Here is a 24201-nt window from a genome sequence, read left to right as displayed (position 1 = left end):
AATAATACATCTTCTTTAGATAAAATAACAGACCTATAGGCCTACTGTATATGACAGACGGCACAATATAACTAAAAGCATGATGCTTGCTCTAAACTAGGCTACATTATTTGAGCATTTGTTATGATATTGATCTGTTGTGATCCAGCTTATGTTTGCTTTTTTAATATTGATTTTTCTTTGAAATCTGCAATAGGTTTTCAATATTGTTGGTAAAATAATCAGCCTTTTAGCAAAGCCTAATATTTCCCTGCAGGTTTGACGGAGACTAAACTAAACTGTCTGACTTAATAATCCCTCACCAAATCTCGCAGTAAGTGAGACGGAGAAAGTTCAAAACAAGGTTCACTTATATGCTTCAGAGCCAGAACACAAACTGGTGTTTAAAATAAAACATTAATATAAATTAAATAACAGTGAAATATTCACAGTTTCAGAGTAGCCTATATTAGGCTAAATCATTTTCTGTTAATGACAATCTACATTGCGCCCGTCAGTTTAACTTTTATTAATTTAATCAACTAATATGACCACAATGAGCCAGGCTTTACAAACTATTAGCAGAACTTAAAGTATTCCCCTTGGAAGAATGAACAAAAGGATGAGAGAACAGAAACTCATTGTGAGAATAATCTTACGGAGCGGCGCACATCGCATCTGTGCATGCAGCCGGCACGTGAATGAAGCGCTTAATGCATTGGAGACACAGCACGCAGCCCTCCGGTATTTGCGATCACTTCCAAAACAGCAGCTCAAAGGGAAGAAGTCAGTGAGTTGAGGATCTGTCAAATGTATTATTGAGCCCTTTCTAATTAAACATTAATGAACTTGAACAATTAAACAGCCATAAACTTCTTGTTGCAGGTCAAAATGGACCCATTTAATGTAAAACTAAATCCATTTCTCCACTAATTATTTAAACTAACAGGAACAAATAGTCTTGGAGAAAGTGTTTTTGTGCTGATGAATGTGACACACAGAAAAATGACTGACAGGTGAAGTAGCGGGAAGCGCTGACGTGAAAATGAATTTAAGCACGTGAATAATCATCTGTGCTTCACATTAAACTATAGATTGGCTTCAGGAAATTTGGGATACAGTAGGCCTACATGACAACTTTCTAGTGCCTTATAATTGGCTAACCTTAATGGCTTAGTTGGCTTATAAACACAGAATACAGTACAGCGCAGGCACAAGATTGAATTTGGATGGGTACCAGCTATCCGATACCCGATCCAGCAAAAATATGCGGTATTGAACCAATATCCGGTTCAAGTATCGGGATCGGTGCATCTCTAATTAAGTCCACAGTGCTTAGACAATGTTGTAAATCTCTAAATTTATGTACAAAATGCATTGACTTCAAGACATAGTCATTTAGCAGCCTGAGACACACCAGAAACATTAAAACAATTTGTTGCCTGTTCAACAATGGACATAAAATTCATCCTTGATTACTTTCTATAACCCATCACAGACAGTGTTGTGTTTTACCTGCTGACAGCGGTGTTTGCTGCACAACGTTCACCAAGCTGCTCAACATAGCTTTGAACCTCCTGAACGAGCCTGAAAACAAGAAATAAACAATAAATAAACTAAAAATAAAAGCTAATACTGAGGAGTGCAGTACACACTGACTAAAACACAATAGTTAACTTAGAATTCATTGCTCATCGCCTGTGGTCTAAGCATGCATTCTTGTAATAACACTAATAAAAAAAAATTGTACATTACATTACAATTACATCCCCCAGGTGGTTTTAAACTATTATGAGTTTCTTTCTTCTGTTGAACACAAAATAAGATATTTTGAAAAATGCTGAAAACCTGTCACCATTGACTTCTACAGTTGGAAAAACAAATGTGCTGCATCCAAATTCGACGTATGTTATAAAAGTATGTACTATTTTGTGAAGAAATGGTTTCTCTATGGTTTGACACAAGCTACTTTAATTTTAAATATTAAATAGGACAAATGGTATGCAAATTGGTATGCAGCAATGGAAGATAATAGGTACCAGCATTTTTAAAAATATCTTCTTTTGTGTTCAACATAAGCAAAAAGCTTAGAATGACCAAGAGGCGACACTCAATAAAACGTTCCATTGCAACAGCAGCGCCCAGCAACAGCCCCGGACTCCGCCATTTTGGAGTAAAAGCGATCGGCTGTCCATTAGATCTTATTGCTGTCACGATTGCAAGCAACTGCTTTGTTTTTTATTTATTTATTTAAAAAGCGCATTAAAGCTGAGATACAACCTGAAAGACGACAATACAACACTTGCTTTTACAGACTTATAATATTCTGTTGTTCTATTTGAGTTTTCATTCCAAAATGGCCGCTTCGCCATCTAGTGCCTGTTTCCCAAACTGCACTAGAGTGTTGCCTCTTGATGCTCTTTGATAGAAGAAAGAAACTCAAATATGCTTTGAAGGGCGAGTAAATGATCACAGAATTGTGTATTTTTGGTGGGCTGACCCTTTAAAATAATAAAGATGTTACTTTGCATGTAACATCTGGTATCTGGTTTGCATGTACCTCTGGTCTCTTCTGAACACCGGGCCGTAAACGCAGGCCTCGGTGAGGATGTTGAGGTGTAAAAGAGCTGAACTGAACACGGTGTCAGACTGAACACCGTCTGAAGGTAACCACGTCTCACAGCAGTGCTGGATCACAACATTAAACACTCCTGACCGGACCTGAGCCAATTCCATCAGCTCTTTCAAAACCTGACAAACATCACATCACACAGCAGGGTTCATACATTTTACTACTAAAATTCCAAGACTTTTCCAAACTTTCATGTAAATATTCATGACCTAATGTTTCATGTAATGTCTATATACACTCGATAAATAAAAAGAAAAAAATGTCTCCATGTGAAAATCATTTGTGACAACGATGGATTTGGCATTGTTTAGTAAAACCATTTATTACTCCTGCTTGAGTCAGTCTTTACAGCAAATAATCTAAATGTAAAATTTAGACACTATTATTATCTCAAGTATTTTTATGTACACAAATTTCCATGATTTTTCCAAAACATTTTGAGTTTGTTTGTATTTCCAAAACATTTCCAGGCTTGGAAAATGCCATGTCAAAATTCCACGGCTTTCCAGGTTTTCCAAGACTGTACAAACCTGTACTAGGTCTTCTTTATCATTTGTTGTGGATGTAAAGAGAGGTGTTTAAGCGTTGCAGATGTTCTTCTGACCTGTTGTATGCAGGCTGTGATCCTGGGCTTCTGTTCCTCCGTGAGCTGCAGAAGCTGCTGGTGAAAAGCCAAGCGTACGAATGCCTGCAGTGTTGACCAGAAGTCATGAGGGTTTGTGCTCAGGGCCTGAACCACCTTCCATGAGGCGCATATGGCCTCAACACACAGAGACTCTTCACACTGCACCATCTGCTGGAGGAAAGCAGCTATCAGCTAAATACCCCCTTACACTTACATTGTACAACAAACTATTTTTAGTAACGGGAAATAAAATATATGATTTAGGAATATGATTTATAAAAATATAATTTTTTTTTTTTTAGGAACTTGTATGTCAAGGACAAAACATTGTTTTTTTTTAGTTTTTTTTTTAAAGTCTTAGCTTACAAATTAATAATAATAGAAATAATAAGAAAAAGAATTACAAAAAAATAAAAGTTTTGAAATGATCAATTTAAAAAACTGAATTAGCGTGATTTTGTCCTTTATTACTATGCTTGTGCCTTTCACACCATTTTAATATGGTTAGATCATACGGTGACACATGCAACCTGGATCCAACAGGAAAGAGAGGCATGCGGTCCTTATGATATTGGAGCAATAATATTGTCTCCCATAAAGATAGAACAAGTCTGTCTATAACAACAATTGAATTATTCACAATACAGTTCGAATTTGGGAACAGATTAGATCAAAGTGTGAAGTTAAATCATCGTCTTTCCATTTACCTGTTGATGGAAACCCCTCATTTATTCCCTCAATTATGAACTCTGTTTTTACACATTGAAATGAATTGGGTATTCAGAAAAGAGGGAATCTGTTCATAAATGGTGCGTTCGCATCAGTTTTGGGCTGATGCGTTAGAGGAAATCCATTCTTGTTCTGTTAACTCCAATCAGTTTAAAATTATACACCAGCTCCATTATACAAAGACAAAATTACATTTACACTTTTTCCTGATACCTCTCCCTTCTGTGATAAATGCAAGACGGACTTAGCCGATCCCTTACATAGCTATGCTCTGTATTCAAAATTGATCCCATTCTGTGCTGAACATTTTTAAAACTCTATCTAAAATTTTACATTATGAATTAGTTTTCGACCCACTTTTGGTCATATTCAGAATTTCAGACAAAACTAGTTCACTCCAGGATTCCCAAAAACAACTGTTGTGTTGCAGCCTTATTGTGGCAAAGAAGCTGGGGCTTTTTTTTTAAATAAATTTTTTTTATGCGTGTTATTTAATTTGTTGAATTAAACAGATGTTGTAATATTTGCTGTAATGCTGCAATGAATATCTCAATAAAAAAAAAAAAAAAAAAATTGAATAAGCAAAAGCTGTTTGTATACTATACTTTTTTATTAACCAAAAGGAAATTAAACTTATTAACTTTGATAAATTATACATTAGAGCTACACAATATATCGTTTTACCATCGATATCGCAATGTGATCATTTGCAATATTCACATCGTAGGATATGCTCATGTTGATAATGTTGAGATAATGGATAATGTTGAGTCCGTTTTATCATTTCTATGTGATTGAGGAATGTGACCGTATGAGGATTTTAAAGCATTTGGCATAAGGAATTGTACCATTTGTAAAGATTACTTTATTGAATTATTTTTATTTTTCAATTACTCTACCTGAAAACTGTTAGAAAAAGATAAAACACTGTTGGTTTCAATTGTATCTTTTTCTTTATTGTATTTATCTATGATTTGTTTAATAAATTTCATGCAGATAAATTGTCATCATATGCAGACAGTGATATTGAATTGATATCGATATATATGGCAGACTATCAAAATATTGCAAAGTTAGATGTTTCCAATACCATGCAACTCTTTTATACATTGCTATATATGCATACACATGCATGCATGTTTAATATTTGCAATTCAGGTACCACCCAAAAAAACTAATAAAATATAAATTAATCCCAATTTCTATTTTCAAAAATAGAGTAAGAATGTTTGTGTAATAAATCAAACTTACATTTTTAACCAACAGGAATAAAAAAAAAAATTCATCTTCATACCCGCTTCCCACATTTTTAGTTCATGCACAGCACAGCCCCCAACTCAGATTTTTTAGATTGCCAAAACTTTAAATCTAAATATTTACATTACATTACTGTAATGTTTAGGTTTAGGTTTGGGTTAAACGTTCATAAAATTCAATAAATGGGAAATTTACTAAACAGTATTAATAGTTCTTGTTAACTTCCAACCGACAGTATCCGATCTAGCAACAACCTCATGTGAGTGTAATGTTCACAAGGTCACAGTATTCAGCAAATGTGTTTCTGTCTCCCATTATTTGCATTAACCCTCTCACACAAATCCAAAACCACCTCAAGCGACTAATATTTGTGAATTAAGGGATTTTTATTTAAAAATTTGCCATTTCCATCACTCGTTTTTAATGCGATACCTTAAAATTCATAGTAACAAAGTGATGAAAATCCAGCGACTAAAAAAAAATGTGTAGACTAGATGCCACATTATGGGTTAAAAAATACAGTAAGTACACAATTGAATTGTAATTGAAAAACAACAAATCAGTTTTATGTGTTTTCCTTTTAATGGTATAAAAACAATTATTACTATATTGTTTTGACTGTTCTTACAATGTCCTTGAATCTTTCATGTAAAATCTGTATTTATGGAATGTTAGTATTTTATATTTTACTTAATTTCAAACTTCTGGATTTATATGTTTGGTTGTTTTGTGTACCAATGTGGAAAACCCTATGTACCATACATCTGTATTTAAATCTAGAAACTGCAATAAAAAAAAAAAAAAAAAAAAAAAAAAAAAAAAAAAAAAAACTAAATGAAAAAAGAAAACCCAGCAACTGTCATTAATTTCACTTCCAGAAATTTAGTTTTTGCCCGTTCTGAATTGACATTGCAACGAATCAGATAAAACCTCAGCTGAAGGGACAATAAACTGCTACTCACCTGTGGCAAAACTGATGACATGAAGTCCAGCACCGGCAGAACAAGATGACCAGGAAGCAAAGCCAGAGCCTCCACTGCTTCCCTCAAAACCTCAGCAGCTTCAGGAACCTGAAGAGTCCCATCAGACCTCTGGAGGAAACTCAGACACGTCCACTGATCCCGGATAAACTGAGCCACAACTCGACCCCAGTCCTTCAGCACGACACTGTCCTCTGGGTGACTGCAAGAAACACACATTCATAAATGAAGTGATGATGCAACATAGTACAACACACACACTCAAAACAAAAGATCTCCTCTATGCAGATTTAAATGTACAATTTATGTTTTGTAAGAACCTTTTATTCAAGACCTACTATAATCTCTGAACAAATAGCATGTTAAAGGGGACATATTATGCACAATTTTATAAAATGTAAAATAAATATCTGGTGTTTACATATTGTGTTCAGATTTATTATAGCTTGTAAAACTTGCTCCTATTTGAGTGTGAGCCATACCTGCCAACACTCTCATTTTTCCCGTGAGTCTCTCGTATTTCAGACCCATCTCCCGTATTGTTTCCAGTATCCCGCACCAAACCCAACGCGCAACCATCTTCATACCCGCTTCCCACATTTTTAGTTCACGCGCAGCACAGCCCCCCGCTCAGATTTTTTAGATTACCAAAACTTTAAATCTAAATATTAAATAAAAATAAAAATATTAATATAAATATTAATAAAAAATATTTGCACATTTTGATTTCACACGGACTTAAAACACTGAAAAAGTATGATTTTCGTGATTTGCCCCCTTTAAGACCCACTGTAACCATGATACAACAAGCATGTTAAATACTGATGACTTTTTTTTTTTTTTTAGATATTTTCAGGGCTTGAACAAACCTGATTGCTACAGCTGTAGGCTTCTGTAAACTCTGGTTGAGATGCAGAGATGATGAGGATGATGAAGGATAGAAGTATTGTCTGAGTGACCGAAGGGAGCCCATTGCTACAGACTGAGTGTTCAGGACACTTCGATCAGCCACATCACACAACAGTGCCAGTGTGGCCATACTGACAGCTCTCTGGACCTGATTCTGGAGAAACACACAGAGTTCAAATCTTTGAAATGATCATGGGCAAAATGTTTCAGCAGGTGTCTTTAGCTCAATTCATGTCAATTCAATTCATGTTTATTTCTATAGTGCTTTTACAATGTAGATTGGCTCAAAGCAGCTTATAGTAAATTGAAACCGTGGTAGACAGACTGAACTAGGTAGATAAATAATTTAGCTAGGTAAATAAATAATTATAAATGAATAAAAGTTATATCAGAATAAAACATTAATTTATTTATTGTTTTTACTATACATTTAATAATTTATTTATTTATATCTTTTTCAGTACATGTCTACTGTGTTTTAAATTATGGGTTGCACTTCCTGTTTGAAAAACATGCATTCAAAAAAACTCAAACATAATTTAAAAAAAATCAGTTTTTCTAACAAGATCTATAACAGTGACGAAAATGAATGAGAGGTACATTCTTCTTTGTGCTTTATATTCATCCATAAACAAATTTAGCTTTCATATAATATTTGACCTTTGTTTCTTCATTGCTATTTTAAAAGAAACTCTCAGATTGTCTAAAGTTTAATAAAAATGTTTCCGGAGAAAACGTGGATAGATTTCCTTGAAATAAAAAGCAAACTTTTGAATGATAGTTCACATGTGGTAACTGTATCAAAGGTGCAAATGTGATTCAAATATGATCAGTAAGACTGACTATTCAAGCATGTAGTTGTTTCCACCTGTTCAGAGGGTTCATTGAGGATCCTCAGGCAGTGCTTGGTGAGTTTTGGGAGGTAATTTTGCTGCAGATTTGAGCTGTACCACGACACAGTGGAGAAAGTGAAAATAAGCTCTCTTAAAACCGACAGATAAAGTTCAGACCTCTGCAAGTCACACAACTAAAGAGAGAGAAGACAAAGAAAAATTTGAGCTTTGTATTAGTAAAAAAGTCGAGAAAAAAAGACAATATTGTGTCTAAAATGAAAAGCACTCAAAATAAAGCCACTGTGATATTACTATATTATAATTATAAAACACAAAACTCACACAGAGATATTTTTAGCTTTATTAATTATTCAAATGGCACTTTACATGTTTTTTTACTCCTTTAGAAACCAAAATTTGGCGCAATTTTTTGCGAGGGTAGTGAAAATCTGAATAACTGTTCTGAATTCCTTTACACCGATTTACCAAACTACCAAATAGGTAAGGCACTTTTTCTTCTTAGAATTATCAGTGTTCATGCACTAGGGATGCTGCAATACTCAATATAATATTGAACATTTGTTTTTGTTTTTTGTTTTTATGCATTTAAATTCAAATATTGCATTTTGCATTTCCACCAATCTTTTCATTACTTCCTGAACCAGCTCTGTGTATATTAAAATGTATATCCATGCGCTGAAACAAGGCTCCACATGAGTAAATGTTTAAGTTTTATAGTATAAATAAATACCTAAACTATACAAATAACCTAAGTCAATTTATAGTACTTTTACATCCATACAACAATATAGTGCAAGATATTGTGCAAAAAAGGGTATTTTAAGGTTGAAGAAAACAAGTAGTGCCACATAATTTGTGGTACATTCACAGGTAAATCATTATCCTCATTTAGTCCTCTTAGATGGACTTAACAGTGTCTGATTGTTAGAAAGCATCTAGTGCAAATGCGCAAACTGATGCAAGTGTTGGTTAAAGTATCAGAGAGATGAAAGAGTGTTTTTTACAGGTGGTTTGTCAAACTCACTCACCTGTGTGAGCCACACTCAGAATTGCATAATACATTGTTTCTGTACTTGAAAACTACTACACTGTTCATTTTAGTAGTACCTTTTACTTTTTATTTGACACTGTTCTGTTTTTATTACTAAACACATCATATACTGACCTGTTCCGAAATGGTGACCCTAAAATCGAACCACGAGAGGTCTGTATTGTTGTGCGCCTGCTACTCACACTATTTATACAGGGAATTTAATGCATAATTATGATATTTGTAATGTACCTGATCCAATAGACATACAGTAGACTTGATTATGCAAGCACTCACCTCCTTCAATTCTCCAGTCAATCTCCTCAGCAGAAACTCCTGTACAGACTCCACCACAGACAGAACGTGTGTTTTTAACACAACAGCGACAACATCCTCTACAAACATCCAAAAATACCAGCTTCAATGCATGTTAAAATACTCTATACACAGTCAAAGTCAGAATTATTCTGATGGTATGTTCTGTAGCCAATCTAAAAAATATATATTGACTAATCAGGGATAATAATATTTACCTTAAAATGGTTAGCAAAACTAAAAATAAAAGAAAATACTGTGAAAAATGTCTTGCTCTTTTAAACATCATTTGGGGAAATATTTAAGGAAAAAAGAAAGAAAAAAAAGAATATAAATAAATAAAAATCGCAAGAGAGCTATTAATTTTGGCTTTATAAAATGAATGTCTGAAGCACACAACACACCGGTGTCCTCCAGCTGTGTCTCTGAGCGCTTGACGTGAAGATGCAGCAGACGCAGCAGTAACTGCAGGCTCCTGTCCGTCTTGTGCAGCAGCAGATAAACATTAGTGCTGAGTCTGTGCAGGACGTCCAGTAGCGGCTGGAGGAGCAGGTCTAGAGCAGGTTCCTCACTCTTCATCTGCTGCAGGTCTGCTGTCAACAGTACAGCCCTCGCCAGCAGCTCTGCTTCAGCTGGATCAGGGAGACCTCCTGTCTGATCTGAACAAAGATAAATGTGTTGTGTTAACAAAAACTAAAAAAAATCAAACATTTATCTTGAGAATTGGAAAGAAAACATGAACTTGAATGAAAAAAAAATATATAAAAAACATTATTTCAGTTTGTTGCAAAGGAAATACTTTTCTATTTAGTTTAACCTTTTGTTTTAAAATTTACTTAATTAATATTTTAAAATGAACAAATTAAAAAGTAATAAAAAGTACACATATTTACAACTTCACATGAAATCTAGTGATCGGCAAAGAGTAATCGCATCCAAAATATAAGTTTGTCTTGAAATAATAAATGCGTTTATATTATACATATATATTCATTATGTATATGTGATTGTAACAAAATTGTTTTGTATAGTTTTGTTTCTATTTAAATCATATAATAAATTGTAAATATTTATAACTATATCTAAATATAAATATGTTTCTGAAATATAAATATACATAACTATACACAGTACATAGACTTAAATCAAAATAATTTTTTTTGGATGATAATAATAATTTCTTACCCAACACTAATAAAATCTAATAAAAAAATTATAATAATATACATTTATTAAATCTACAGTAGTCTCTCAATAAGACGAAACACTGCTATACATAACATCAGTGCTTCACACAAGTTTGAAATATTCTTGCGGAGGTAGCCGGATTGAAACACACCTTTTACCCATTGAACATAATTACCTACATGCGACAAAAAAAGTGATTTTTAACAAAATTTTTATTTATTAAACACTGTTTCTTTTCAATGGGTTGAATTTTTTTTTAAAGAAATAAAAAAGAAATCCACTTTTTTTTTTATTCTATTTAGGAGCCATGTGCACCCACTGACAGGTAAAATCTGCTGCTGACACTTTGTACAGTTGTACACTTTGTACAGTTTCTTGCGGTTGTGCACATGCTGTCAGCTGCAAAGCAAAGTGAAAGTAAGGGTGCTTTCACACCTACACTTTTGTTTCGGAACGTGTCTCGATTGCCCAGTTAGCGCGGTTCGTTTGGCATATGTGAACAGGGCAAACGCGCTCTGTTCCGCGCCAAAGTAATCGATCCGAGATCGCTTGAATGAGGGGGTCTCGGCTCGATTGAAACGAACCCTGGAGCGGTTCGATTACAGTGAGAAAGCAATCCGATCCGAGCGCGGTTATATCACACTGTTTTATGGATATGTAATAGGCTTACGACTATATGAAGAGAGAATTAGGAGTATGGCGGGAAGTTTCGCGAGTCTCCGGATGCCCGCAAATGAGTGATGATCTCCCGGTAATCTCACGTCTCCCTCCCAGTACTCAAATAGGCATCGTCACGCACCCTTCTCACCCCTCCCCACCGCATCTCTCCTCAGACACATCGCGCGCGCGCACCCTGTCAATCACCACCAAACCACCACCTCTCCTGACAGCTTAGCGGGACGCTGCAAAATAAACCCTGACACTCTGACCAATGTGAGGAGAGTTTAGTCACACGTGACTTGTTTTAGCTGTTTTGGTCCGATTAGAAACTTTGCAATGTGAAAGCGAACCGCTCCAAGAGCAAAGAGCAACAATGTAACAATAGTAATCTCTGTTTCGGAACAACTGAATCGATTCACAGGTGTGAAAGCACCCTAAATCAGGCTTAAAATACAAATGTGATGCAATAACACATACAATTAAAGATGGCTTACAGAGCCAACCAAAAACTGAATCCTGGACATTTTAGGAGACATAAAAACCTCGGATTGACACACTTTTAAGTTCCAAAAAGGCGCGTCTCTGTGGGTCTCTGCAGAGCATGTGGGATTGTCTGTGAGAGTGTTGACAGTTCTTGCGCGCATACAACAAGTAGGAAACGTGTAGGGCGAGAGGAGATTTTCCACTAGTCAATCGATCGTGAATGTTTAGCTATTGGGCAAACACACACACACAAAAAAAAAGAAAAGTGTAAAGGGATGATAATTATAAAAACATAAAGGTCACTAAATATACTTTGCCGACCGTTAATATACTATGTGTGGGAAGCACTGAACATATTGCATAAAAAGTACAGCAAAATCTGAGATGTAATTTCATGCGCTTGTTACATTTTTTGCTTTTAAAATTTTTTTTGACATGACAAAGCAATTTTTTCTTTAATTTCTGAAACTGTAAAATTCTTCCCGACACAGGACAACAGCTCATCAAACTGGGCTCAGCTCAGTCTGAAGCACCGCTGCGCTGAAAGCTTCCATCATCCAGGTACAGTTTATGGAAAAGTTGATGAACTCACAGAGCTGGGTGAGGATCTAGTGGACCTTTTCCTTTTTTCCCCTGGGTGAGGACTTTTTCAGTTCAAATAACTCACAAGGCTTTTCATTGGTGCGTTAAGATGAGATATCTTTATCGGCTACCGAAATGCCGGCCAGTGGTTAGAATGTAAAAGTAAAAAAAAAAAAAAATTGGGCGAAGCAGTGGCGCAGTAGTTAGTGCTGTCGCCTCACAGCAAGAAGGTTGCTGGGTCACAGGTTCGATTGGCGTTTCTGTGTGGAGTCTGCATGTTCTCCCTGCATTCGCGTGGGTTGTTCATAGTTGTCCAAATTGTCCGTAATGTATGAGTGAGTGTGTGTGTGTGTGTGTGTGTGTGTGTGTGTGTGTGTGTGTGTGTGTGTGTGTGTGTGTGTGTGTGTGTGTGTGTGTGTGTGTGTGTGTGTGTGTGTGTGTGAGTGTGTGTGAGTGTGTGTGTGTGTGTGTGTGTGTGTGTGTATGTTTCCCAGAGATGGGTTGCGGCAGGAAGGGCATTTGCTGCGTAAAAAACTTGCTGGATAAGTTGGCGGTTCATTCCGCTGTGGCGACCCCGGATTAATGAAGGGACTAAGCCGACAAGAAAATGAATGAATAAATAAAACTTAAAATACAAACTTAAAATTATCCTCATGAAAGTACAAATACCCCAAAATTGTACTTAATAACAGTAACACGAGCAGCTGTAATTCATTACCTCCACCACTGAATCCATGTTAGCCATTTAGCAATGAAGCTAGAGTCACCGGTAATGAAGCAATTGAAGCAATGAAGCAAATTTGATGTGCAAATGAATCGAGTAAACTCAATAAGTTCACACATCTGTTTACACACGAATATCACAATTTATTTGCATGTGCCGCGTCTGGTGTGAACACAGTTGGCTTTCAAAATGCTGTTGTAGTCAAACATGCGATTAAACAAATCCTAAAATAAGCTGTCTTTATGCTGTTTTTGCATGAATTTAAAAATATTTTCTAAGCCATGACCAGAATGTTTTTAATATTGTCATCGATTTGAACAGTGCTAGCAAACTTAACCTTAAAATGCAAGAACGAATGTGCCACTATGCTCAAAAAAATATATTTTTTATTTCTGAATAGCAGTATTCAGATCACAGACATTGTTGATTGAAAACAATGTTCCAGGAATAACAAAGTATGTATGTGATGTATTAAAATCTCCTATTTTTTTTTCCAAAATGTTGTGTTGTATCCCACCTGAGTTGGCTGAAACAGTGAGGAAAGTCTTCAGTTTCTGTTGGGTGTAAGTAAATACAGCAGCTCCATCACCATTAGGATATTCAGAGGGAAGATCATCAGAGCCTGAGGCACCGCTGGCCAATCCGAAACATCCTTCATTGACCTGTAGCCACTTACACAGCTGCGAGCAGAGCAAACACTAAACTTCAATACACATCAATAGTAGTTACAATCAAATATTTTCTATTGCTGCATGACTGTAAGTTAATAAACTGAAGTTTACCTCTTTCCAAAGTGCTGTACCGCGACACAGAGACTCGTCAGCTCGAAAATGTACAAGAAAAGCAAAAATCTCATCCAGGGACACCGCTGACTGCCAAAACCAAAAAAGTCACTCAGATACACATTGTGTATACGTACCTTTAAGCCTTATAAACTATGCAAAATTTAAACAGAATTCACATTAAAATCAGTTAATAATCAATCAAATGCTCAGAATTGGTGTTTATACTCTATATATGATGTATCCAGTATGACGCAAAACAAACAGCTTTTTTTCTTTGCCAAAAGGTTGCTCCATTAATCTTTCCCTCATGGATATTTTGTTCTGCAAAGGTTTGGAGAGTGATTCCAAATAATATTTTTAACACATCAAATAACTGTCTATGATTAAATCAATTCCTGTATATGTTTTATTTTTTTTTACTTTTTATTTATCCCCTATTCATTTCCTCTGGGACAAATTAGGGAGTTGGATTTAAAGATGACTTAACTTTGTTGAATCAAGTCCTCTTTTTGTGTGTTCAAGTGGCAAACTTACAAAAAGTAGCAAGTAGCAAAAGTATTGAACCACCCAGATAAAAGAAACTACTTGAAAAATAATAATAATTATTATTAATTTATTATTATTATTATTATTTTGTGTGTGTGTGTGTCAAATTCGGTGTACTATTATTGTATACAAAAAATAAAAACATCAAAAATAACAATAGAAAGTAAATGGCAATAGTTTTCAATGGCATTTTGGGCGAGTCTGTGTTTGTGGTTGTGTGTGTGTGTGTGTGTGTGCGCGTATGTGAGAGAAAGAGAGTGTGAGTGTTTGATACATTGAGCTTGTTGTATAAGCTCAGACTTTTATTTTGTTATACATTTTATCTGCATTGTGTTAGATTTATTGATTTTTATTAGACAAATAACAATACAAACAGCATTAAAATTTAGTATTTCCCATTCATTTCTTATGGGTGGACTTTTTTTTTCCAAAGGGAAAGATTAAGATTTTTTCAACCAGTTAACATTGTTGAATCAAATCCAAAAAAATAAAAAATAAATAAAATGTTCACATGGCAAACCTAGAAACATGGCTAATTGTAGACAAAATATGTAAAACAGAACCCTTTTTCCTGAATCTTTGTCTTCAATAAAAACTTATTTGACAAAAAAGGTGCTCAGACTGCTCAGATTAAGATAACTATTTTTTTTTTTATGTAATTAAACAGATTCGGAACAGAAATGTCCTAAGTGAAGATTGAGGGTTAAGATTTTCACTGAAAATGAGACAGTACCACATCTGTCAGGCAGAAAGCAGCATGGAGCAGAAAACACTGTGAAGCTCCTCTCAGTAAAACCTGATGAGTGATCATAGTGCAGCGCAGAACTTCTCTGAAAACAATCACACAAAGCCAGTTAACATTTATGTGTCTTAAAAACAGGTGCTAAGGGGGTCCATAAAATTGTTTGGAGAAAAAAGGACATTTAAAAGTTTCTAATTAATTTAATAAGAAATAAACATTTAATAAAAACTTATCAGTATAAAAGAAATACTTTTATAAATATAAAATAATCTAATAATTATAATAACTGCTAAATGGCAAAAATATGGCTGAATAAGATTAAAGTCATTTATTAAAAATAGATTTTAAAAATCCAAATAAAAACATGATGAAATAATACAATTATGCTATAATTATAAATCAAATAAAACCAATAAATTATTGCTATAACGAGTAGAAGTTTTTTTGATAATGATAAAGGATAAATATGTAGATGTTTTCACATTTAACAATGGGTGTAATTAGCACATGGATGATCATATTAGGTCTGTGGCATGGAAAAGTTTGAAAACCCCTGCTGTGAATGGTAATAATAATGCAAAACGTAAAAATGCCCATCCTTTTTAAAAATAAAACAGTAATATCTCTTCTTCAGTTCAGGATTATTAGAGTCTAGCAGGTAGTGGTTTGTACCTGAATGCCTGTAGTCCATCAGATCCCAGTAAAGGACAGGGGGCCAGACAGGACAGGGCCTGGGACAGAAAGAGCAGTGGGACTGCGCACCACTGCCGAGAGCCCAAGCGCTGAATGAGCCGCAGCAACACTGAACCTGAATACAACAATAACAACAACATTAGCATGAATTATGAAGCAGAGGCACATATTAATCACAAACTCAGAAAAGAGCCAATTAACTGTCAGCTTGCATCAGTGTACACCATATTTGATGTTAAAAAAAAAAAAAAAAAAACCAAAAACATCTGGTTAGAAAGATATTCCATTGATTTACTCTATTATCAGTAACTGAACCATGGTATTGTGGTAGGATTAGGATATATACATGTATTGTATTGTGTTGCATTATTTGAAACATGCATTAAAAGTGTGAATGTAAAATAATTACAGTAACAATTTTTTTGAGCTGTTCAATCTGCACATTTATACTTGGTGTATTTTTTTCTAGTGTTTTTCAAACAATCATTACAGATAACACATGATAGCATATCAGCTATATGTATATTATAAAAACAATCTTTAATTTGAATAATAGTAAAGTCTGAACATTTAAATATAATTTATACAGTTATTACTGTTTAAAATGCATTGAGTTGTCACAATCAGGGAACAAACCCTCGTTTCAATAGAAATTTTATAAATATCATTATTCATCTGGTTAATGTTTTTGCCTTGTTTTGACAATTAAAGTTAGATTAAATTAACAATTAACTGTCTGGATTTGCTAAGGAGCAAATATCTGGCTTTAAGCTTGAAGGAATGTGAGATTTGACATTTATTATGATAATTGGTTCATAAACATTTTTGGACCATATTACCCAGCCAACCCTAGTTAATAAATCTGTCCCATAGTGTAGAGTGTACACTGAGTTTTAAATGTATTCGTCCATATATTGACATTGACCATTCCACCAATTCCCTTATTATGAAATAAGACTATATTTTTCTGATCACAAAAATCATAGGGCCCTAGTTTTATCTAAAGCCTAAAGATTCAGACTAAACCAACTTTACAAACATATAGAGGCTATCCTTACCTCTGTTTTCTTCTGGCAAACTGTTGAAGAAATTCACCATAAAGATCTGAAGCTTCACTCCAAGCTCTGGACAATCTCTGATGTTCTGTTGAGGAGCTCTGTGGAAATTAGCAGCTTAAAATTAAAATAGCCTTGAATCACAGAAAACAAAAATTAATAAATAAATATATGTATTTTTTTTTGTAAATTACCTGTGATATAAAGAGCTCTCTGCAAGAACATCCATAAGAGGGCCGATTACAAACTTAACACAAAAAGAACATTTATTATCAATAATTATAGTTACAAATTATTTTACTTCCATAATGGGGCATGAGTGGATGAGAAAGAAAGAAAGAAAGAAAGAAAGAAAGAAAGAAAGAAAGAAAGAAAGAAACAAACAAACAAACAAACAAAGAAAGAAAGAAAGAAAGAAAGAAAAAAAGGCTAGATGATGGAAGGACGGATGAAAGGAATGAAGGATAGACAGAAGGATGGATGAATGGATAAAAGGATGACAGCGTATGAATAAAATGATAGATGAAAAGAAGGAAGGATGGATAAAAGGGTGGATCGATGGACGAAAGGGTGGAAGGAAGGGTGGATGGATAGATGGATGGATGGACAAAAAGGGTGGAAGGAAGGAAGGAAGGAAGGATGGATGGATGGATGGAAAAAAGAATAATGGTAGGAAGAAGGATAGACAAAGGAAGGATGGAAAAAAGGATGAAAACATATGAATAAAATAATAGATGAAAGGAAGGATGGATAAAAGGGTGGGTCTATAGACGAAAGGGTGAAAGGAAGGATGGATGGATGAATGGATAAAAAGAAGGATGAATGAAAAGATGGATGGTGGGAAAGAATGATGGTAGGAAGAAGGATAGACAAAAGGAAGGATGGAAGGAGGAAAGGATGAAAACGTATGAATGAACAAAATGATAGATAAAAGGAAGAATGAAAGGAAGGAAGGATGGATAAAAGAGTGGATCGATAGATGAAAAGGTGGAAGGAAGGATGGATGGATGGATGGATAAAAGGACGGATGACATGATGTATGAAAGGAAAAGATAAAAGTAGGAAGGGTGAATGGATGATGAAAGTGTATGGAAGATGAAAGGGTAGAAGGAAGGATAAAAGGAAGGATAAAATGATGGATGGGGGGGATGGACGGTGAAAGGGTGGATGGAAGAAATAAAGGAAGGAAGAAAGGATACCTGTGAAAAGGCCAAAGCAAAAGCAGGCTGATGCAGTGCTTTCAGCTGTAACAGGTGATGAACTCCTTCCTTCATGACGGCTTTGTTCTCGCTGTGAAACATGCGCTGATACACACACAGCAGCCATGATGGAGAAAACAGCCCTCCTGAGGATGGAGAGATACAATCAGACTAACTCATATTCCTGCATGTGCTCCCAATAAAGGAATCTGACCAACCTTGAATGTCAGTTGTGGTTGTCTCAACGAGCATGTCTATTCTGTTGAGTACAGGTCGAATCACATGAATCTTTATATGAGAGAAAAAGAAAAAGAAACAGTTTGAATGAATATCTACACCAATAACAAAAAATAAATTATATTTTAATAAAGATCTGGACTGCACATGCATCAACTTTTGATTTAACCCTTGTATGTTTCTATGGACATTTTTTTAGTTTTTCCTCATGTTATCATTTTGGATCTGTTAATGCAAACGCCACAACTTTTGGCAACATTGTGTATTTGCAGTGACATGATATATTTCACCCTTGTATCCTTTTATGAATGTATTTTACACCACGTACAAAAAATAACTACTCTCAACCAAGGTCAATTATGACCCAGTTTAAACCCAATTAAAGCTGCATTATTTTATCCCATTGGTGTTATAGCAGAAAATCCTACTTTTTTTAACGTGCTTCCATTAATTCATTCATTTTCTTTTTGGCTTAGTTCCTTTATTAATCTGGGGTTGCCACAGCGGAATGAACCACTAACTTATCCAGCATATGTTTTAAGCAGCGGATGTGCTTACAGCCGTAACCCATCACTGAGAAACATCAATACACACACATTCACACAGGCACATACACTACGGCCAATTTAGCTTACTCAATTCACCTATACCACGTCTTTGGACTGGTGAGGGAAACCGGAGCGTCCAGAGGAAACCCACACCAACAAGAGGAGAACATGCAAACTCCACACAGAAATGCCAACTGACCCATTCGAGGCTCGAACCAGCAACATTCTTGCTGTTAACCGATTGTGCTACCCACTGCACCCCCGTGATGCCCACATGCTTCCATTTTACTGTCAAATACTTCAGGATTTTGCCAGAACATCTTTTTTTATATATATTTGTGCCCTAAAATGTGGACCTTTTCTTAAAACTTAAGGCAATATTTGCTTCAACTCCTGTGTTTTTCTCAAGCGGCAACCTCCTGCTCTCTTTTGTTAAGCAAATACGGAAGTAATTGAAATTGCAATTCATCAAAATTCCGCTAGTCCTGGCTTCATAATAGAGCACATTTCTATTGAGCCCACTGTTAAAATGGCCAACTTTACAGCAGAAAAAAATGGATGTTTACAGCCAGGTACAAAGAACGATTTTGGTACATATAGCTAATATTAGAAGAACGATTTTGGTACATATAGCTAATATTACCCATTATAACAACTGTGAGGCGGTGAATTTTTTTATAACTCATCCGTTTCATTTAAATTAGGTTATATTAAGTCTGCATAATTAAGGACATGGCCACTTAAGTGACAGCTAGGTCTTGCTGATCGCTGTCACTTCACCTCAGCTGATTCCGGCTGATTAGCCGCTGAGCTCGGCATTTACATCGTGTTTTGTTTTATGTGGTTTTACACAGTAAGTTACTTTTTTGAATTATTTCCTACAATTATCAGATAATATTATTACTTAATTGTGCTCACAAACCATTCAGGTTGCCTCCATTTCCCAGGTGAGTGAAATTATACTTATATACAATATCTATAAATGTATTTGTTTTATTTAAGATCATTTATCATTTATATTTTTCTTTAGACCTGTAATGCACTCCAGAATTTGACAGATGGATTAGCTGTAGGCTATGGAACAGTCATCTGAAATGTTGTCATACAGTGTTATCTCTGGATTTCATAAGTAGCCTTGCATTTACTAACACAGACTATACTTTAAGTGTTTGGGAGTAATTTGTGTTTTTTCCTGTGGAAAAGCTAGGGGATAGAAAAAACATCATAAGAACAATATTTAGTGGCTCAATGTATTACAGCAGTGTTTTATAAAAGTCTAAACGAGTCACGGGTAATAAAGTATTAAGCGTTTCTCCCAAGGAAAAGCCTGTCTAAGCAAAATGCTAGCAGGCGTCTGTAGATTTGCTCAACTCTTCGCCTTTTTGCCCTTGTTTGGTATCCCCCAGTGCGATGACCATCTCAGGATTCTCTCGTATTTTACAGTTCTATCCCATTATCATCCAGTAAAGCTACTTTCTAGTTTTTCTCCTGTATTTCAATAGTCAATCCTCCCTATTTGCAACCCATACCGCCAAACCACTCTTACTCTTTAATGTAAATCTGTTCTGTGCTTTTATTTTATTTAGACAGGAAAACATTTTGAAATAAATATAAAAATGGCAGGATTCCCTTCCTTTCCATTAAAGGTTGCCCCACTTATGCAATCCTCAAAACAGTCATGTAGCGGTGCGTGACTGTCAGCTGACGCGCTCCACAGTGAAAAATAGATGCGTTTTACCTCTGTTTAACTGTTTATTTACAATGAAACAGCTCTAGATTAACATATTTAGTTATTTAATATAATATTTAATATAATATAATATAATTTTTTTTTTGGCATATCCCTTATTTTCACATCCCAATGTTGACAGGTATGGCGATGATGCACGAACAAGCTGGCGACGGTTGGCCATGCCTACAGATTCTTCTGGGTTCTTCAGAAATCTATAGGTGATGTCATGGATACTACGTCTATATCTTTTACAGTCTGTTTTTTTTTTTTTTTAAATACACAAATTAAAAAAATATATTTTTCTTTTTTTGATCTCAAGAACCATTGGAAATCAGATGAAACAAACACACTCACTCCTTATCCTCCACCTTAGTCCCTGATTGATCAGGGGTTGCCAGAGCAGAATGAACCGGCAATTACTCCGACATATGTTTTAAGTAGCGAATGCCCTTCCAGCCGCAACCCAGCACTGGGAAATACCCATACTAGGGCTGTGCAATTAATCGAAAATCCGATTTCGATTTTGGCTTCAAATGACTATGAAAAAGCATTAATCGAGATAAACGATTATTGCATCATATACCGCCCCATTTCCAGCTGAACACATGTGTTGCTCTTAAAAGCGCAAAGAGCGCGTGCTTATGTGTATATTAAACGAGAAATGTATTATTAAACGAGAAAATCCTTCACTGCTCTTGACTGAAGGATTTTTGTAGCTAAAGTGTTTTTCTTACAGTGAAGATGCTTAAAGCACAGTTTGTTTCATATTTTCATTCTATTGAATTTATTTCTCTTTCCTTTGCAGGGTGGAAAATAACTGTATATATGAGGTCAGAATTATTAGCCCTCCTGAATATTAGCAACCCTTTTCCTCCCCAATTTTTGTTTAATGGAAAGAAGTTTTTAAAACTTATTTCTGAACATAATAGTTTTGATATCTCATTTCTAATTACTGATTACTTTAATCTTTGCTATGATGACAGTACATAATAATTTTCTAGATATTTTTCAAAATACAAGCATTTAGATTAAAGTGACATTCAAAGGCTTCACTAGAGTAATTAGGCAAGTCATTGTATAACAGTATTTTCTTCTGCAGACAATCAAAAATATATTGCTTAAGGGGGCTAATAATTTTGACCTTAAAAAGGGTTTCAAAATAGTGAAACCTGCTTTTATTCTAGCTAAAATAAAACAAATAAGCCTGGAAGAAAAATATTAGAGGAAATACTGTTAAAATTCCTTGCTCTGTCAAACACCATTTGGGAAATATTTATTTTTAAAAAAATTCTTAGGAGTGCTAATAATTTTGACTTCAACTGATAATCGTTTTGAATAACCGTGATTACAATTATGACCAAAATAATCGTGATTAAGATTTTTACCAAAATCGAGCAGCCTTAACCCATACACTCTCATTCTCTCTCACACACACTATAACCGATTTTTGATGACCCAATTCACCTATAACACATGTTTGTGGACTGTGAGAGAAACCGAATCATAAACAAAGTGTTTGAATTGAATTTTGAAGGGTAAAAATACATAAAATTCAGATACTTTCATTTATTTATTTATTTATTATGACCAACACTTTTGTCCTATACAAACCTATAAGTGTATTTTTTTTAAACTAAAGTATAAACATTTAAGCAGAAACAGCAATATAGCAGTTTTGATATTGTTTTGATATTCATATTTTGATATTGTAAACAGTCAGTCTTGTTTCATCAATTTGAAGCTCCACATGAAATCTCCTTACCTGATTTTCCTCTAGAGTCTCTAAAACTAAAGCATAATCTTCCCAGAATTCCCTCAGCAGCTTCTGTTTATCTGGTGTCCATCTGAACAGGATTTCATCTGCCAAATAAAATCTAGTTTACTAACAAACAAAAATCACAAAATACCTCAGACAATATGACAGATATCCAACATCGACTCACCTGTTTCATGTTCCTCAATGCTAACCACTTCTTCTTTCTTCATCTCTGCTAGTGACACACACCTGGTAAGCAAATAAAGCGCCCGTTTGCGGGTCACACTATCCCTGTGCGTCAATCCATCTTGAACCGCCCTAAAGAACCTCTGAGACCTTCTAGGGTCCGGTCGGTTTGGAGATGTTTCAGAAGAGCAGAGATGGTCAGAAAGAGCAGTGAGACACAACAAAACCCGAGTGGATGCTGTATCTGTCTGATCTCTCTGATGCCACCGTAATAAATCATCCCATATCTGAAGCAGGACCTCCGATTCAGCATCTTCGCCGCAGGACTTGAGCATGGTGAACCAGATGCGCACTATGATTTTGGAGATTATGGAGTCAGATAGATGTTTAACACAGTTAAGGGTGCTCGAAAGAGTCCTGGAGATGATGGACCTGTCATTTGAGATGCTGGATAACAAAACTCCGATGGCTTCGATGGCGACTTCAATGTCAGCTCTATTGGCTTCATGGTTGGCGTCATCTTTCGTCATCAGCACAGGTAGAAGAGCTTGAAGGATCTGCTCAGGTACATCGCTGCTCTGACAAACGTTGACACAAACTGCAAACAGTCCACAGACAGCATTGAGCAGATTCTTTCCTCCATCTTCTGATCTCAAGATGGTTTGTATTACCGGCATGCACTGATTCCATAACACTGACTGTATTTTACGGATAAAGCGCTCTTCTTGTGGTTTAATGGAGAGCTCCTTGATCAAAACAGTTAGAGCTTCAATCTTCTCTGTGTCTGGGTTTGTTGTGTTTGTCCAGCATAAAGTGTCGAGCAAACTCTCGGAGTCGGGATAGTGGGACAAAAGGGTGTTTATCAAAAGGTTTGACATTTTCTTTAAACACCGTTAAGATAAAAACATGCGCAGGTTCAAAAAGTTTAAAATCCAGTAGGCTGTTGTTGCTTTCCACACACGTGTGGCGACAGTTAGCCTACTTCCTGAAATATTACGTGCCCCGTTCACGCATGCGCTGTTTGAGAACCGCTGCTGACAGCAGAGGGCGCATGACTACAAGTAATACACTTTTTTTTAAAATAATAATAAAAACAATAATCTATGGAAAAAACATAAAATCTGACTTTTTTGACCATCTAATTTGCCAAAAATCTGCTAAAAAGAGGTAGAATTATGGTGGGGAAAAACGTGTTTAACCACCCAACCTAATTTAAAAAAGATGGTATATACTTGCTTTTGCGTTTTAATTTTGGCTATTATATTTTACAGCTAGCAAAGTTATAATTATGATGATGTTTAAGGGTCAAAGTGACCATATATATGTTTTATTCAAATTGACTAAATATTAAAATACACATGATAACTTACCATAGTGATTTATTTTAAGCTATAAATTGATCAAAAAGTAACTATTGCATATAGATCACAAACCTTATGTAGTCTTCGACTTTAAGCTATAAAACTATTAAATAGTAACTTTTGCAAATTGAAAAAGTCACGAACTATATGTAGTCTTACATAATTAATTTATGTATTAATCTACTGTAAGTGTACAACAATATAGGTGAACAATGTCAGTAATACTTGGGACTACACCAGCCCACTTTTTAGTTCATAAAGGTATATTTTTATTTATGTAAATGAGTACATAACATGTTTTTTTTTGTGCTTGAGTATTCTAAAGTCCTGCTAAATCATCATATTTTAATACATTGGGAGGGTATTCAACTATAACCTAAATAAATTTCATGTAAGTTTATATGTACATAACCA

The 24201-nt window shown here is 35.1% G+C and overlaps 1 protein-coding gene across 8 annotated transcripts in view; it reads right to left on the bottom strand.

The window, feature by feature from the left end:
• Window positions 1-23413, bottom strand: part of tarbp1 (TAR (HIV-1) RNA binding protein 1) — a 46062-nt gene extending 22649 nt beyond the window's left edge. For 3 of the 8 annotated variants that reach the window (XM_073920219.1, XM_073920221.1, XM_001921839.9), the window contains exons 1-18: window positions 22428-23413; window positions 22247-22344; window positions 18186-18255; window positions 17968-18113; window positions 16963-17015; window positions 16772-16869; window positions 15693-15828; window positions 15012-15108; window positions 13730-13819; window positions 13465-13627; window positions 9715-9969; window positions 9293-9390; window positions 7980-8138; window positions 7072-7265; window positions 6185-6404; window positions 3216-3407; window positions 2540-2730; window positions 1495-1566 (exon numbers count right to left, since the gene is read on the bottom strand). In XM_073920219.1, coding sequence (XP_073776320.1) covers window positions 1495-1566; window positions 2540-2730; window positions 3216-3407; window positions 6185-6404; window positions 7072-7265; window positions 7980-8138; window positions 9293-9390; window positions 9715-9969; window positions 13465-13627; window positions 13730-13819; window positions 15012-15108; window positions 15693-15828; window positions 16772-16869; window positions 16963-17015; window positions 17968-18113; window positions 18186-18255; window positions 22247-22344; window positions 22428-23304 — 3209 coding nt within the window. In that variant the 5' untranslated portion in view covers window positions 23305-23413. Of the gene's footprint in view, window positions 1-1494; window positions 1567-2539; window positions 2731-3215; window positions 3408-6184; window positions 6405-7071; window positions 7266-7979; window positions 8139-9292; window positions 9391-9714; window positions 9970-13464; window positions 13628-13729; window positions 13820-15011; window positions 15109-15692; window positions 15829-16771; window positions 16886-16962; window positions 17016-17967; window positions 18114-18185; window positions 18256-22246; window positions 22345-22427 lie in introns of all 8 variants that reach the window. The other 5 variants (XM_073920220.1, XM_073920222.1, XM_017358846.4 and 2 more) reach the window with 3 other exon arrangements.
• Window positions 23414-24201: the final 788 nt, after the last annotated feature.

The sequence above is a fragment of the Danio rerio genome, chromosome 13 (assembly GCF_049306965.1).
Source record: "Danio rerio strain Tuebingen ecotype United States chromosome 13, GRCz12tu, whole genome shotgun sequence".
NCBI lineage: Eukaryota > Metazoa > Chordata > Actinopteri > Cypriniformes > Danionidae > Danio > Danio rerio.
This window is presented reverse-complemented; position numbering and strand designations above follow the sequence as displayed.